Source organism: Arachis hypogaea, chromosome 14 (assembly GCF_003086295.3).
Source record: "Arachis hypogaea cultivar Tifrunner chromosome 14, arahy.Tifrunner.gnm2.J5K5, whole genome shotgun sequence".
Taxonomy (NCBI): domain Eukaryota; kingdom Viridiplantae; phylum Streptophyta; class Magnoliopsida; order Fabales; family Fabaceae; genus Arachis; species Arachis hypogaea.
In genome coordinates, this window is record NC_092049.1 from 114078360 (window position 1) to 114095995 (window position 17636).

The 17636-nt window shown below is 38.6% G+C and overlaps 1 protein-coding gene across 1 annotated transcript; it reads right to left on the reverse strand.

The window, feature by feature from the left end:
* Nucleotides 1-15932: 15932 nt before the first annotated feature.
* On the reverse strand, nucleotides 15933-17300 carry LOC114925213 (uncharacterized). The gene is made up of 4 exons (XM_029292497.1): nucleotides 17283-17300; nucleotides 16362-17201; nucleotides 16083-16190; nucleotides 15933-15989 (listed from the first exon to the last, which is right to left on the reverse strand). The coding sequence occupies exons 1-4, from the start codon at nucleotides 17298-17300 to the stop codon at nucleotides 15933-15935; spliced, it is 1023 nt and encodes a 340-aa protein (XP_029148330.1).
* Nucleotides 17301-17636: the final 336 nt, after the last annotated feature.

Sequence of the window (17636 nt, forward strand, 5' to 3'; positions counted from 1 at the left end):
CCATTGCCACACCCACCAATGATACTAAAACAGTGCTGAAGTTCTTCCAGAAACATATCTTTAGCAGGTTTGGTGTCCCTAGAGTACTAATCAGTGATGGAGGCACTCACTTCTGCAACAAACAGCTTTACTCTGCCATGGTTCGGTATGGGATTCGCCACAAGGTGGCGACTCCATATCATCCACAGACTAATGGACAAGCTGAAGTCTCTAATAGAGAGCTAAAAAGAATCCTAGAACGGACTGTAAGTACCCGTAGAAAGGATTGGGCAAGAAGCTTGGATGATGCTCTGTGGGCTTACAGAACAGCATTCAAGACCCCTATAGGGACCTCTCCATACCAACTTGTGTATGGTAAGGCATGTCACCTGCCCGTGAAACTGGAACATAAAGCCTACTGGGCAACCAGATTCCTAAACTTTGATGCCAAATTGGCAGGAGAAAAAAGATTGCTCCAGCTAAATGAGCTAGAGGAATTCAGATTCACTGCTTTCGAAAATGCCAAGCTTTATAAAGAGAAATAAAAAAAGTGGCATGACAGAAAGCTGTCATCTAGAATCTTTGAACCAGGACAGAAAGTTCTACTGTTTAACTCTAGACTCAGGCTATTCCCCGGGAAATTGAAATCCCGGTGGAGGGGACCATACGTGATTACAAGTGTATCACCATATGGTTATGTGGAGCTTCAAGATATTAATCCTGATAAGAAGTTCATTGTCAATGGATAGAGAATCAAGCACTATCTTGAAGGCAACGTTGAGCAAGAGTGCTCAAGGCTGAAGCTAGATTAAAAGCTCAGCAAGGTCCAGCTAAAGACAATAAAGAAGCGCTTGCTGGGAGGCAACCCAGCCATGGGGCATCAAACCTCGAAGCATTTTTCCCTATTTCTATTTTTATTTTTATTTGTTTATATAAAGTTCATTGATCCTAAGGTAAAGAGTCAATTATATAAGTTTACAGGGTTACAGAAGGATTCTGCATACAAAACAGAGAAAAAGAGCTCACTGGCAAGAAAACGCCAGTAAGACTCTGTTTTGGGCGTTCAACGCCCAAAATAAGCATCCACTGGGCGTTGAACGCCAGTAAGGATAGCCATCTGGGCGTTAAACGCCAGATTTACAGCGTCCTGGGCGTTCAGAAAAAACGCCCAGTGACAAAGGAGTTCCTAGCATTCAACGCCAGAATGAGGCAGCAGCTGGGCGTTGAACGCGCAGGACAGGCAGCATTTGGGCGTTGAACGTCCAAAACATGCAGCGTTTGGGCGTTCAAACACCAGGATGGTGGGGAGGAGGTAAATTCATTTTTTCTTCATATTTTTCATTTTAATTTTGATTTTCATGTTTCAATTCATGATTTTTTTACATGAACATGTTAAGAACCCTGATTTCTAAAATTTCCAATTTCCAAAAATCCTACTTTAAAAATATCAAATGTATCTTAATCCATAAGCACCAATCCTCTTTTCAAATTCAATCCAACTCTTTTCAAATCTTTTCTAAAAACAAATCTATCTTTTTCACTCTAAAATCTTTTCAACTAATCAATATCTTTTTCAAATCTCCACATTATCTTTTTCAAAATCTAGATTTATCTTTTTCAAAAATTTTTCATATCTTTTTTTAACTATATCCTCTCTTATTATATCTTCTATCTTATCTTTTCCAAATCAATCTTTTTTATCATATCTTTTCTAAAATTTTCGAACCCACCCCCTTCCCTTTAAATATGGGTTCGGCCTTTCCCCCCTCCATCATCAATTGCACCTAGCTCTCCTTCTATCTCTCTCCTTTCTTTTCTTTTGCTTGAGGACAAGCAAACCTCTAAGTTTGGTGTGTTTATCCGTGATCACTAAAATCATGGCTCCTAAGGGAAAACAACCCACTTCAAGAGGCAAGAAAGAGAGCGCTCCAAAACCACTTTGGAATCAAGGGAAGTTCTTATCTAAAGAACATTCAGACCATTATTACAAAATAATGGGTCTGAGATCAGTGATCCCGGAAGTTAGATTCGATCTGAAAGAAGATGAATATCCCGAGATCCAGGAGCAAATTCGAATCAGGAACTGGGAAGTCATAGCTAATCCTGAAACGAAAGTGGGGAGGAACATGGTCCAGGAGTTCTATGCTAATATGTGGCAAACAGACAAGCAGAAACTATCTGGGACTGCTTTCTATGACTATCGGACCGTGGTCAGAGGAAAGATTGTTCATACCCACCCTGACAGGATCAGGGAGATCTTAAAGCTACCTCAGCTGAAAGATGATCCAGACTCCTTCAACAGGAGAATGATGAGAACAGACAAGGGCCTGGACAAGATTCTAGAGGATATATGTATCCCTGGAGCCAGGTGGACCACCAAATCAACTCAAAAGAGAAGATCTCACACCAGTCGCCAGAGGATGGCTGGACTTCATTGGGCATTCTCTGCTGCCCACTAGCAACCATTCTGAAGTCACTATTAAAAGAGCAGTGATGATCCATTGCATCATGATGGGAAAAGAAGTGGAAGTTCATCAGCTGATCTCAGCTGAACTCTACAAAATTGCTAACAAAAATTCTAAAGAGACCAGGTTGGCTTATCCAAGCGTGATTTCTCTGCTCCGCAAGGACGTTGGAGTAAGGATGGGAATAACTGAGTATATCTCAGTTGAGAAACCAATCACCAAAGCATCAATGGAAAAACAACAAGCACAAGATGATCCCATCAAGAAGAAAACACAGGAATTTCTCCCAGAAATCCCTCAATCTGAATACTGGGAGTATCTTGAGACGTCTGTTACCAAGATACGGGAAGCTATGGAACAAATAATAAAAGAACAAAAGGAACACAGTCAAATTCTTACCTATATGTTTAAAGAACAAGAGGAGCAAGGGCGTGACTTAAGGGAATTGAAGTGCCAGAAGTTATCTCTTGAAGGACCAAGCACCCCACAGATCAGAGGAACATCCACTTCCCAGAACAAAGGTTGTTAAATTCCAATTTTTTCTTTAACTCTGTGATAGTGTCATTATAGAAGTTTACCTTAGGAGTCATATAGTAGTAATTAGTATCTATTTTGATTTTATCTCCAATTAAGTTATAATTTATTTTTCTCATCATCAGCAAACATGAATAAGATAGTAGATCTTTTGAATAAGAGGAAATAAAATTTCGAGTTTTTAATAAGAAAAATTCTAATTAGTTACATGTGGTGGCAATGCTTTCTGTCTTCTGAATGAATGCTTGAACAGTGCATATGTCTTTTGAATTTGTTGTTTAAGACTGTTAAATATGTTGGCTCTTGAAAGAATGATGAACATGAGACATGTTATTGACAATCTAAAAAATTATAAAAATGATTCTTGAAGCAAGAAAAAGCAGCAAAGAACAAAGCTTGAAAAAAAAAAAAAGAAGCAAGCAGAAAAAGCCAATAACCCTTAAAACCAAAAGGCAAGGGTAATAAAAAGGATCCCAAGGCTTTGAGCATCAGTGGATAGGAGGGCCTAAAGGGAATAAAATCCTGGCCTAAGCGGCTAAACCAAGCTGTCCCTAACCATGTGCTTGTGGCGTGAAGGTGTCAAGTGAAAACTTGAGACTGAGCGGTTAAAGTCAAGGTCCAAAGCATAAAGAAGAGTGTGCTTAAGAACTCTGGACACCTCTAATTGGGAACTTTAGCAAAGCTGAGTCACAATCTAAAAGGTTCACCCAATTATGTGTCTGTGGCATTTATGTATTCAGTGGTAATACTGGAAAACAAAGTTCTTAGGGCCACGGCCAAGACTCATAAAATAGTTGTGTTCAAGAATCATCATACTGAAATAGGAGAATCAATAACACTATCTGAATTCTGAGTTCCTATAGATGCCAATCACTTTGAGCTTCAATGGATAAAGTGAGATGCCAAAACTGTTCGGAAGCAAAAAGCTACTAGTCCCGCTCATCCAATTAGAATCTGAGCTTCACTCAAAAACTCTGAGATATTATTGCTTCTTGACCTATTAGTCTTCTATTTTATTTGTCTAGTTGCTTGAGGACAAGCAACAGTTTAAGTTTGGTGTTGTGATGAGCAGAGATTTTATACGCTTTTTGGTGTTAATTTTATATAGTTTTTAGTATATTCTAGTTAGTTTTTAGTTTATTTTCATTAGTTTTTAGGAAAAATTCATATTTCTGGACTTTACTATGAGTTGTGTGTTTTTCTGTAATTTCAGGTATTTTTCTGGCGAGTAAATTACCAATTCCGTCCTCAAATTATCAAAACGCTGACAAAAATAACCTCCACTTTTGTTAACGACAAAAATACACCTAAAATATTAAAAAATGCTACAAAAATACCCGACTGTAAATAAAAATGAGTAAATTACCAATTCCGTCCTCAAATTATCAAAACGCTGACAAAAATAACCTCCACTTTTGTTAACGACAAAAATACACCTAAAATATTAAAAAATGCTACAAAAATACTCGACTGTAAATAAAAATCTATTCCGTTAATAGAGTTAGCTGAGCTGTCAAACGGATTCTGTTACACCCCTTCCTCTGCTTCTCCTTTATTCTCCCTCACTCCCTCCCTCCCCAAACCTCCCAGAAAGACCTTACACCTCACCCTCTTCACTCTCACTCTAAATCTATGGCTGCTGCCTTCCGATCTTCTCTATCTCACGCTCTCACACCTCACTCCCCGCTTGTTTTTTTCTTCTCCCTTCTTCTCACTTTCATTTCTCCAACACACAAAATAATTGCTCATCAACTCACGCCGTTGTCTCTTTGTCTTCAACGGCAGAACCTCGTTGTTGCCACTGTTGCATACGCGCTGCCCTTCTGTTGTCGTTAGAAGAGGATCTCACAATTCCTTGTCCTCTTCACTCTCTTAGCAGATCTCTCGATCTTTCCTCTCAGATTCTCCATCGCCGTCACTGCTTGCTCGCCGCCCCTCCATTGCTGTCAGAAACCTATCTTGCAGTGCCTTACTCTCCTCTCTCGCAGTAAGCCAACAGTGGATAGTCCCTCTCTCTAGGGCAGTGAGGAGCTCTCTCTTCAGCTTCTCTCTTTGTTATTCTTTCTCTTTAGATTCTATTTTTATTAGATTATTAAAAAAAATATAATGAAAATTGTAGAATTGCTGATTATGGATGATTATTACTAATTATGGCTGATTATTACTGTGGCTGAGATGAAGAGGGTGAGGCGTAAGGTCTATTCTGGGAGGTTTGGAAGAGGGAGGGAGTAACTGAGATATTGCTTATTGTTGTTGTAATTGCTTTAGGGAGTGAGGAGGACGGAAGGAGAGGACAGTATCACCGCAGGTTCCGTTGTTGAGGGGAGAGAGAAGCAGAACAACAAGGAGAGAAAAAGAGAGAGGCGGCGAGAGAGAAGAATCGAAGAAGGAGAAGTGGATAAGCAAAATGACAGAGCAAGACCATTGTCGTACTTGAGGAAGAGAAACCGTGGAAGAAGAGGCGACATCGTATTTCAGGAGAGAAATAATGAGGAAGATGTTGTTGCAGGAGCTTCAGCTAGGAAGATGATGTTGTTGTCGTTGTTGCAATTTCGGAGTGACTGAGATATGTTGTTGTTGTTGTTGTTGCAGCTTGCAGCAGCTTCTGAGAGGTTTGAGGGAGGAAAAGAGTGATAGCAGATGATGTTTATTTTTGTTGTAGTTGCATTGGGGAGGGAGGGAGTGAGGGAGAATGAAGAAAAAGCAGAGGAAGAGGTGTAACGGAATTCATTTGACAGCTCAGCCAATTCTGTTAACAGAATAGATTTTTATTTACTGTCGGGTATTTTTGTAGCGTTTTTCAATATTTTAAGTGTATTTCTGTCGTTAATAAAAGTGGAGGTTATTTTTGTCAGCGTTTTAGGAAATTGAGGGTGGAATTGGTAATTTACTTTTTTCTGGCTGAAATTGAGGGAGCTGAGCAAAAATCTGACTCAGGCTGAAAAAGGACTGCTGATGCTGTTGGATTCTGACCTCCCTGCACTCAAAGTGGATTTTCTGGAGCTACAGAACTCGAAATGGCACGCTTCCAATTGCATTGGAAAGTAGACATCCAGGGCTTTCCAGAAATATATAATAGTCCATACTTTGCTCAAGAATATATGACATAAACTGGCGTTCAACGCCAGTTCTCTGCCCAATTCTGGCGTCCAGCGCCAGAAAAGGATCAAAAGTTGGAGTTCAACGCCAGAAAAGGGTCCAAAACTGGCGTTGAACATCCAAAACAGTCTTATGCACGTGAATTGCTTAAGTCTCAGCCCCATCACACACCAAGTGGGCCCCAGAAGTGGATCTCTGCACCATCCATCATAGTTTACTCATTTTTTGTAAACTGAGGCTACTAGTTTAGTATTTAAACAACTTTTAGAGACTTATTTTGTACCTCATGACATTTCAGATCAAAACTTTGTATTTTTTGACGGCATGAGTCTCTAAACTCCATTGTTGGGGGTGAGGAGCTCTGCTGTGTCTCGAAGAATTAATGCAAGTATTTCTGTTTTCTATTCAACATGCGTGTTCCTATCTAAGATATTCATTCGCACTTCAACCTGAATGTGATAAACGTGACAATCATCATCATTACCTATGAACGTGTGCCTGACAACCACTTCCGTTCTACTTTAGATTGAATGAGTATCTCTTAGATCTCTTAATCAGAATCTTCGTGGTATAAGCTAGATTGATGGCGGCATTCATGAGAGTCCGGAAAGTCTAAACCTTGTCTGTGGTATTCCGAGTAGGACTCTGGGATTGAATGACTGTGACGTGCTTCAAACTCGTGAGTGCTGGGCGTAGTGACAGACGCAAAAGGATAGTAAATCCTATTCCAGTAAGATTGAGAACCTGCAGATGATTAGTCGTGCGGTGACAGCGCACTTGGACCCTTTTCACTAGAAGGATGGATGGTAGCCATTGACAACGGTGATCCACCAACACACAGCTTGCCATAGGAGGACGTGCGTGCGTGAATCAGAAACAGAGGGAAGCAGAATTTCTGAAGATAAAGCATCTCCAAAACTCCAACATATTTTCCATACTGCATAACAAGTAACCTTTAATCCATGCTCTCTTGTTTATTCGCAATTCAACTGATAAATATAGTTGACTTCCTGACTAAGAATTACAAGATAACCATAGATTGCTTCAAACCAACAATCTCCATGGGATTCGACCCTTACTCACGTAAGGTATTACTTGGACGACCCAGTGCACTTGCTGGTTAGTGGTACGCGTTGTGAAAAGTGTGATTCACAATTCGTGCACCAAGTTTTTGACTCGGAATCGTGATTACACTTTAATTATGTAAAATTCATTGCTCTTTCTTTCTCTGGCAATGGCGCCAAAAACATGATGCCAATACCATGGTTCACAACTCTGTGTAACTGACCAGCAAGTGCACTGGGTCGTCCAAGTAATAAACCTTACGTGAGTAAGGGTCGATCCCACGGAGATTGTTGGTATGAAGCAAGCTATGGTCACCTTGTAAATCTCAGTCAGGCGGATATAAGATGGATATGGAGTTTTCGAATATAATTAATAAATAAACAGAAAATAGGGATAGAGACACTTATGTAATTCATTGGTGAGAATTTCAGATAAGCGTATAGAGATGCTTTCGTTCCTCTAAATATCTGCTTTCCTGCTGTCTTCATCCAATCAGTCTTACTCCTTTCTATGGCTGGCTTTATGCAAGGGCATCACCGTTGTCAATGGCTACATCCCCTCCTCTTGTGAAAATGGTCCAAGATGCCCTGTCACGGCACGGCTAATCATCTGAGGTTCCCGATCATGCTGGAATAGGATTCACCCTCCTTTTGCGTCTGTCACTACGCCCAGCAATCGCGAGTTTGAAGCTCGTCACAGTTATTCAATCATTGAATCCTACTCGGAATACCACAGACAAGGTTTAGACTTTCCGGATTCTCTTGAATGCCGCCATCATTCTAGCTTACACCACAAAGATTCCGATTAAGAGATCTAAGAGACACTCATTCAATCTAATGTAGAACGGAAGTGGTTGTCAAGCACGCGTTCATAGGGAATGATGATGATTGTCACGTTCATCACATTCAGGTTGAAGTGCGAATGAATATCTTAGAAGTGAAATAAGATGAATTGAATAGAAAACAGTAGTACTTTGCATTAATCTTTGAGGAACAGCAGAGCTCCACACCTTAATCTATGGAGTGTAGAAACTCTACCGTTGAAAATACATAAGTGAAAGGTCCAGGCATGGCCGAGAGGCCAGCCCCCAAAACGTGATCACAGGATCAGAATACAATCCAGGATGATCCAAATATCTCTAATACAATAGTAAAAAGTCCTATTTATAATAAACTAGCTACTAGGGTTTACAGAAGTAAGTAATTGATGCATAAATCCACTTCCGGGGTCCACTTGGTGTGTGCTTGGGCTGAGCTTGAGTGTTGCACGTGTAGAGGTCCTTCTTGGAGTTGAACGCCAGCTTTTGTGCCAGTTTGGGCGTTGAACTCCACTTTGCAGCTTGTTTCTGGCGCTGAACGCCAGAATTGGGCAGAGAGCTGGCGTTGAACGCCAGTTTGCGTTGTCTAAACTCGGGCAAAGTATGGACTATTATATATTGCTGGAAAGCCCTGGATGTCTACTTTCTAACGCAATTAGAAGCGCGCCATTTTGAGTTTTGTAGCTCCAGAAAATCCATTTTGAGTGCAGGGAGGTCAGAATCCAACAGCATCAGCAGTACTTCTTCAACCTCTGAATCTGATTTTTGCTCAAGTCCCTCAATTTCAGCCAGAAAATACCTGAAATCACAGAAAAACACACAAACTCATAGTAAAGTCCAGAAATGTGAATTTAACATAAAAACTAATGAAAACATCCCTAAAAGTAACTAGATTCTACTGAAAACATACTAAAAACAATGCCAAAAAGCGTATAAATTATCCGCTCATCACAACACCAAACTTAAATTGTTGCTTGTTCCCAAGCAACTGAAAATCAAATAGGATAAAAAGAAGAGAATATACTATAAATTCCAAACTATCAACGAAACATAGCTCCAATCAGATGAGCGGGACTTATAGCTTTTTGCCTCTTGAATAGTTTTGGCATCTCACTTTATCCATTGAGGTTCAGAATGATTGGCATCTATAGGAACTCAGAGTTCAGATAATGTTATTGATTCTCCTAGTTCAGTATGATGATTCTTGAACACAGCTTCTTTATGAGTCTTGGTCGTGGCCCTAAGCACTTTGTTTTCCAGTATTACCACCGGATACATAAATGCCACAGACACATAATTGGGTGAACCTTTTCAGATTGTGACTTAGCTTTGCTAAAGTCCCCAATTAGAGGTGTCCAGGGTTCTTAAGCACACTCTTTTTTTTTTGCTTTGGACCTTGACTTTAACCGCTCAGTCTCAAGTTTTCACTTGACACCTACACGCCACAAGCACATGGTTAGGGACAGCTTGGTTTAGCAGCTTAGACCAGGATTTTATTCCTTTAGGTCCTCCTATCCACTGATGCTCAAAGCCTTGGGATCCTTTTTATTTGCCCTTGCCTTTTGGTTTTAAGGATTATTGGCTTTTTTCTGCTTGCTTTTTCTTTTTCTTTCTATTTTTTTTCGCCTATTTTTTTTTCTTTTTTTTTCTCTGCAAGCTTTGCTCTTTGCTGCTTTTTCTTGCTTCAAGAATCATTTTTATGATTTTTCAGATTATCAAATAACATATCTCCTTATCATCATTCTTTCAAGAGCCAACATATTTAACATTCTTAAACAACAACTTCAAAAGACATATGCACTGTTCAAGCATTCATTCAGAAAACAAGAAGCATTGTCACCACATCAATATAATTAAACTAAGTTCAAGGATAAATTCGAAACTCATGTACTTCTTGTTCTTTTGAATTAAAACATTTTTCATTTAAGAGAGGTGATGGATTCATAGGATATTCATAACTTTAAGACAAAGTTACTAAATACTAATGATCATGTAATTGAAGACACAAACATGGATAAGCACATAACATAGAAAACGAAAAAAAAGAAGAAATAAGAACAAGGAATGAATCCACCTTAGTGATGGTGGCGTTTCCTTCTTGAGGATCCAATTATGTCCTTGAGCTCTTCTATGTCTCTTCCTTGTCTTTGTTGCTCCTCCCTCATTGCTTTTTGATCTTCTCTAATTTCATGAAGGATGATGGAGTGTTCTTGATGTTCCACCCTTAATTATCCCATGTTGGCACTTAATTCTCCTAGGGAGGTGTTGATTTGCTCCCAATAATTTTGTGGAGGAAATTGCATTTGAGGCATCTCCGGGATCTCATGGTGATGAGCTTCCTGCGCCTCTTGAGCTCCATGAATGGGCTCTCTTGCTTGCTCCATCTTTTTCTTAGTGATGGGCTTGTCCTCTTTAATGAGGATATCTCCCTCTATGTCAATCCCAGCCGAATTGCATAGGTGGCAAATGAGGTGAGGAAAGGCTAACCTTGCCATAGTGGAGGACTTGTCAGCCACCTTGTAGAGTTCTTGAGGTATAATCTCATGAACTTCCACCTCTTCTCCAATCATGATGCTATGGATCATGATGGCCCGGTCTATAGTAACTTCAGACTGGTTGCTAGTGGGAATGATTGAGCATTGAATGAACTCCAACCATCCTCTAGCCACAGGCTTGAGGTCCAGTCTTCTTAGTTGAACCGGCTTGCCTTTGGAGTCAATCTTCCATTGAGCTCCTTCCACACATATGTCCATGAGGACTTGGTCCAACCTTTGATTAAAGTTGACCCTTCTAGTGTAGGGGCGCTCATCTCCTTGCATCATAGGCAAGTTAAACGCCAACCTCACATTTTCCAGACTAAAATCTAAGCATTTCCCCCGAACCATTGTAACATAGTTCTTTGGATTCGGGTTCTTACTTTGATCATGGTTCTTAGTGATCCATGCATTGGCATAGAACTCTTCAACCATTAGGATGCCGACTTGTTGGATGGGGTTTGTTAGAACTTCCCAACCTCTTCTTTGAATTTTATGTCGGATCTCCGGATACTCATTTCTTTTGAGTTTGAAAGGGACCTCGGGGATCACCTTCTTCTTGGCCACAACATCATAGAAGTGGTCTTGATGGGCTTTGGAGATGAACCTTTCCATCTCCCATGACTCGGAGGTGGAAGCTTTTGTCTTCCCTTTCCCTTTTCTAGAGGATTCTCCGGTCTTAGGTGCCATCAATGGTAATGGAAAAACAAAAAGCTTATGCTTTTACCACACCAAACTTAGAATATTGCTCGCCCTCGAACAAGAAAAGAAAGGATTAGTAGAAGAAGAAGAAGAAAATATGGACAAGAGGGGGGAGATGTGTTTCGTCCAAGAAGGGTATAGAGGGGTGTGTTGTGTGAAATTGAAGAAGAATGGAAGGCTTTATATAGGGGAGGGAGGAAGGGGTTAAGGTTCGGCCATTTAGGGTGGGTTTGGGTGGGAAATTGGTTTTGAATTTTTGAGGGGAGGTGGAGTTTATGAGGTAGGTTTATGGGGAAGAGTGGATGGATGTGAGTGGTGAAGAGGTGATGGGGAAGAGAGATTGAGGTGATTGGTGAAGGGTTTTGGGGAAGAGTGTTTATGGGGTTTTGTAAAGGAGGGGTGAGAAGAAGTGAGTGGAGGTAGGTGGGGATCCTGTGGGGCCCACAGATCCTGAGGTGATCCTGTGAGGTCCACAGATCCTGAGGTGTTCAAGGAATTACAACCTTACACCAAATTAGGCATGTAAAATGCCCTTGCACGCAACTCTGGGCGTTCAGCGCCAGGTTGGTGCCCATTTTGGGCGTTCAACGCCCATTTGTTGCCCTTTTCTGACGTTGAACGCCAAAACCATGCTTGTTCTGGGCGTTCAGCGCCAGCTTTTCTCCAGGATGCAGTTCTGGCGTCCAGCGCCCAGATGCTGCCCATTTTGGGCGTTCAGCGCCCAGACACTGCCCATTTTGGGCGTTCAGCGCCATAACCATGCTCTGTTCTGGCGTTGAACGCCAGACAGGTGCTTCCTCCAGGGTGTGATTTTTCCTCTGCTGTTTTTGATTCCATTTTCAATTTTTATATTTATTTTGTGACTCCACATGATCATGAAACTATAAAGACATATAACTAAGAAAAATATAGTTAGATAAATAAAAATTGGGTTGCCTCCCAACAAGCGCTTCTTTAATGTCAATAGCTTGACAGTGGGCTCTCATGGAGCCTCACAGATGTGCAGAGCTTTGTGGAGACCTCCCAACACCAAACTTAGAGTTTGGATATGGGGGTTTGACACTAAACTTAGAGTTTGGTTGTGGCCTCCCAACACCAAACTTAGAGTTTGACTGTGGGGGCTTTGGTTGACTCTGCTTTGAGAGAAGCTTTTTATGCTTCCTCTCCATGGAGGCAGAGAGAGATCCTTGAGTTGTAAACATAAGGTTGTCCTCATTCAATTGAAGGATCAATTCTCCTCTGTCCACATCAATCACAGCTCTTGCTGTGGCTAGGAAAGGTCTTCCTAGAATGATGGATTCATCCTCTTCCTTTCCAGTATCTAGGACTATGAAATCAGCAGGGATGTAAAGGCCTTCAACCTTTACTAACACATCCTCTACTTGTCCATAAGCCTGTTTTCTTGAGTTGTCTGCCATCTCTAATGAGATTTTAGCAGCTTGCACCCCATAGATTCCCAGTTTCTCTATTACAGAGAGGGGCATGAGGTTTATTCCTGAACCAAGGTCACACAGAGCTTTAAAGATCATGGTACCTATGGTACAAGGTATTAAGAACTTCCCAGAATTCTGTTTCTTCTAAGGCAATGTCAGTTGATCCAGATCACTTAGTTCATTGGTGAACAAGGGGGGTTCATCTTCCCAAGTATCAATGCCAAATAATTTGGCATTTAGCTTCATGATTGCACCAAAAAACTTGGCAGCTTGCACTTCAGTAACATCCTCATTCTCTTCAGAAGAGGAATACTCATCAGAGCTCATGAATGGCATAAGGAGGTTCAATGGAATCTCTATGGTCTCTAGATGGGCCTCAGAGTCCTTTGGTTCCTCAGAGGGAAGCTCCTTATTGATCACTGGACGTCTCAGGAGGTCTTCCTCCTTGGGATTCACGTCCTCTCCTTCCCTTACAGGTTCGGCCATGGTGCTTATGTCAATGGCCTTGCATTCTCCTTTTGGATTCTCTTCTGTATTGCTTGGGAGAGTACTAGGAGGGATTTCAGTGATCCTTTTACTCAGCTGGCCCACTTGTGCTTCCAAATTTCTAATGGAAGACCTTGTTTTATTCATGAAACTCACAGTGGCCTTAGATAGATCAGACACTAAATTTGCTAAGCTAGATGGATTCTGCTCAGAATTCTCTGTCTGTTGCTGAGTGGATGATGGAAAAGGCTTGCTATTGCTAAACCTGTTTCTTCCACCATTATTAAAGCCTTGTTGAGGCTTTTGATCCTTCCATGAGAAATTTGGATGATTTCTCCATGATAGATTATAGGTGTTTCCATAAGGTTCACCCATGTAATTTACCTCTGCTATTGCAGGGTTCTCAGGATCATAAGCTTCTTCTTCAGAAGATGCCTCTTGAGTACTGTTGGATGCAGCTTGCATTCCATTCAGATTCTAAGAAATCATATTGACTTGCTGAGTCAATATTTTGTTCTGAGCCAATATGGCATTCAGAGTATCAATTTCAAGAACTCCCTTCTTCATAGGCGTCCCATTACTCACAGGATTCCTTTCAGAAGTGTACATGAACTGGTTATTAGCAACCATGTCAATGAGTTCTTGAGCTTCTGCAGGCATTTTCTTTAGGTGAATGGATCCACCTGCAGAAGTATTCAATAACATCTTTGATAACTCAGATAAACCATCATAGAATATATCCAGGATGGTCCATTCTGAAAGCATGTCAGAAAGATACTTTTTGGTCAGCTGCTTGTATCTTTCCCAAGCTTCATAGAGGGATTCACCTTCTTTCTGTCTGAAGGTTTGAACATCAGCTCTAAGCTTGCTCAGCTTTTGAGGAGGAAAGAACTTGGCTAAGAAAGCCGTGACCAGCTTATCCCAGGAGTTCAGGCTATCTTTAGGTTGAGAGTCCAACCATATTCTAGCTCTGTCTCTTACAGCAAATGGGAAAAGTATGAGCCTGTAGACTTCAGAATCTACTCCATTAGTCTTAACAGTATCACAGATCTGCAAGAATTCAGTTAAGAACTGAAAAGGATCTTCAGATGGAAGTCCATGAAACTTGCAGTTCTGCTGCATCAGAGAAACTAGCTGAGGTTTCAGCTCAAAATTGTTTGCTCCAATGGTGGGAATGGAGATACTTCTTCCATGTAAATTGGAATTAGGTGCAGTAAAGTCACCAAGCATTCTCCTTGCATTATTGTTGTTGGGTTCGGCTGCCATCTCCTTTACTTGTTCGAAATTTTCAATAAGGTTGTCTCTGGATTGTTGTAATTTAGCTTCTCTTAGTTTCCTCTTCAGAGTCCTTTCAGGTTCTGGATCAGCTTCAACAAGAATGCCTTTTTCTTTGTTCCTGCTCATAAGAAAGAGAAGAGAACAAGAAAAGAAGAGGAATCCTCTATGTCACAGTAAAGAGGTTCCTTATTGTTAGTAGAAGAAGAAAAGGAATAGGGGTGAAAAAGAATGAAGAATCCAAACACAAAGGTGATGATAGGAGCAGAGATGTGAGATGAAGAGAAGTGTTAGTAGATGAATAAATAAATAGAAGGAGATGAGAGGAGGAGAGAATTTTCGAAAATAATTTTTGAAAAAGAGTTAGTGATTTTCGAAAATAGTTTTTGAAAAAGGTTAGTAGTTTTTCGAAAATTCAAATAAAAAAATAAAATAATTAGTTAATTAAAAAGAAATTTTGAAAAAGAGGGAGATATTTTCGAAAATTAGAGAGAGAGAGAGAGAGAGTTAGTTAGGTGGTTTTGAAAAAGATAAGAAACAAACAAAAAGTTAGTTAGTTAGTTGAAACAAATTTTGAAAATCAATTTTGAAAAGACAAGAAGATAAGAAGTTAGAAAGGATATTTTAAAATCAAATTTTTGAAAAAGATAAGATAAGAAGATATTTTTGAAAAGATATGGTTGAAATTAGTTTTGAAAAAGATTTGATTTTTGAAATCACAATTAATGACTTGATTCACAAGAAATCACAAGATATGATTCTAGAACTTAAAGTTTGAATCTTTCTTAACAAGCAAGTAACAAACTTGAAATTTTTGAATCAAAACATTAATTGTTAGAGAAAATGCCATTCCCCTCCCCTGAGAGATGTTAAAATGACACTTCCCTCCCCTCTATTTATAAAATATACATTTTCCTCCCTTATAACCTTTAAAAAACCCCTCTTTAATCCATTTTAAATTTTGTGTTAACAAATGTTAACTTTATTCATTTTTTTTAAAAACAAAATTATTTTTACAAAAATATCCTTTAGTAAAAAAATTTTTTTTTATTAAATTTTACTTACTAAAATATCTTTTAATAAATTATTTTTTTATTAATTAAATTATATTTTTACTAAAATATTTTTAAAAAATTAATAATTAAATTATTTTTTCTAATATACCCTTCAATAATTTTTTAATTATTAAATTGTGATTTTACCAAAATTTTTGTTAATAATTATTTTTATATTTTACTATTATTTTAATATTAAATAAAAAATCTTACCACTGCTAATATGTATAACAATTAATATTGATAAATAATTTGTTTCATAAAACTATTGAAATTTATTAACAACTTTATCAAAATTTAAAAACAAGTCGAGATGAATAAATCCCAAATTTAAAAAATTCACATCTCATTCCTTCACATCCCTACAAAGTAAGTTTCTTAATCTAAATAAAGAGCATTGTGCATAATAGAATATGTTTTCATGTTGGTGTATTGTCCCTTGTACAAGCTGCAATCTCCAATACCTAACTCTTGAAACTTCTAAATACTCATTGAATTGTCAAATTTAAAGAATTCCTTCTAAGAAGTTTATCTTTCCTAATATCCTGCAACATCAAATAAATAGTACATTTTAATTTTTTGCTTTTACAAAAGCTATTAATAAACATATATTTGTTGTAAAGTTAGATAAATCTAACCCTTTTTATTTGTTTGGCTTGTAGTTGTGACTTTGCTTTGGCCTGTGCTGAAGCATGTTGTTGAGTTTGTTTTATCATTGAAGTTTGTGATTCACTTGCTGAAATTTTCTGTAATTTGAAAAGGTAAAAAAATACATTTGTATATATAAAGTGTGTGTCAAATTGTATTTATTTAAGAATAGAATAGTAGAATATCTGTTTTGCTTTCTTGGCTCTTATTGGAGCCCTTTGACAGCTTTTTTTATTGTGTCCTAAATCTTTACAATTAGAACATCTAACTGTTGAAATTCTCCTTGCATTTGATGGTGCATCTTCATCTTTTTCCCTTATCCTACTTTTTCTTGGCCTCCCCGGAAGTCTACGCAATGGTGGTGGAAGCACATCTGTATCATCCAAAGTATCCAGATCTGGTAAGGGACTGTGTAGTCCAGAATAAGCTATGATGTACTTATCTTTGTGGTAATATGCATCACAATAATTCTCCACTTTTCCCCGTATGTAAATAATGGCCGCCGCACCATGTTTGTATGGCAACCCACTTATTTGCCATGCTTTGCATTCACATGTATGCAATACTAAATTCACAGGGAATCTTGTAAAACCATCATATACTTCATATCGATGTCCACCAGCAGGTTTTACTTTGCAATATCTTGCATCTTCAGTAGTTTTATTTATTTCAGTTGCAATTCTTGGTCCAACATTATATGACCAAGATGCAGTAGAAGAAAACTGTGTGTAGAATCTCATCATGATTTTGACTCTTAGCCCATCCACTAATTTCAACACACTCATGCTTCTCAAGTTGTCTATCCAAGCATTAAACGACTCACATACATTATTAGTAATATGTGGACTTTTATGATTTGTGTAAAATGCATGTGTAGACCAAGTGTGTAATGGGATATCCATCAAATATTGGTAGGCATCATTATCAAATATTTTCATCTTTTCCATTTTCTTTTTAAAAAGAAATTCATTTAGAGCTTTGACAGCCATCCAAAAAAGATCTTGTAAGATCAATAATGGATATTTTGCTTTGAAATTATTCAACAAATGCTTACTACAATGTCTATGCCATGAATTTGGAAAGTACTCAGAAACTGCACGTGTCAATCCCTGACATTAAATAGAAACAAATTAAAATAAATTATTAACAATGAATAATATGTCAAAATAATACAAATTAAAATATATTACCTTTTGTCTATCACTCATTATTGTGTAACAATCATTTTGAAAGTACGATTTTCCTCTTCCAATGTCATTTGATCATAGTACTCCAATCTTACTATGCTCCCCCCCTGTTTTTTTTCTAGTAACAAATTAGCAAACTTAACTATTTTCTTATAACTTAAAGCATGAGAACCTTCAACTTCTTCCCTTCCTTTTCTTCTGGCCCTATATAATTGCTTAGGATGGGCTTCAACTCCAAACTTGGTAATCAATTCATTAGACATGAGTTCATAGCTCATATTTGGATCAGCATTTAAAGATTGTTTTAACTTTTTTGCTATCCATGTAGAATTAGCATTTCTCTTTTCAAATTTTCTA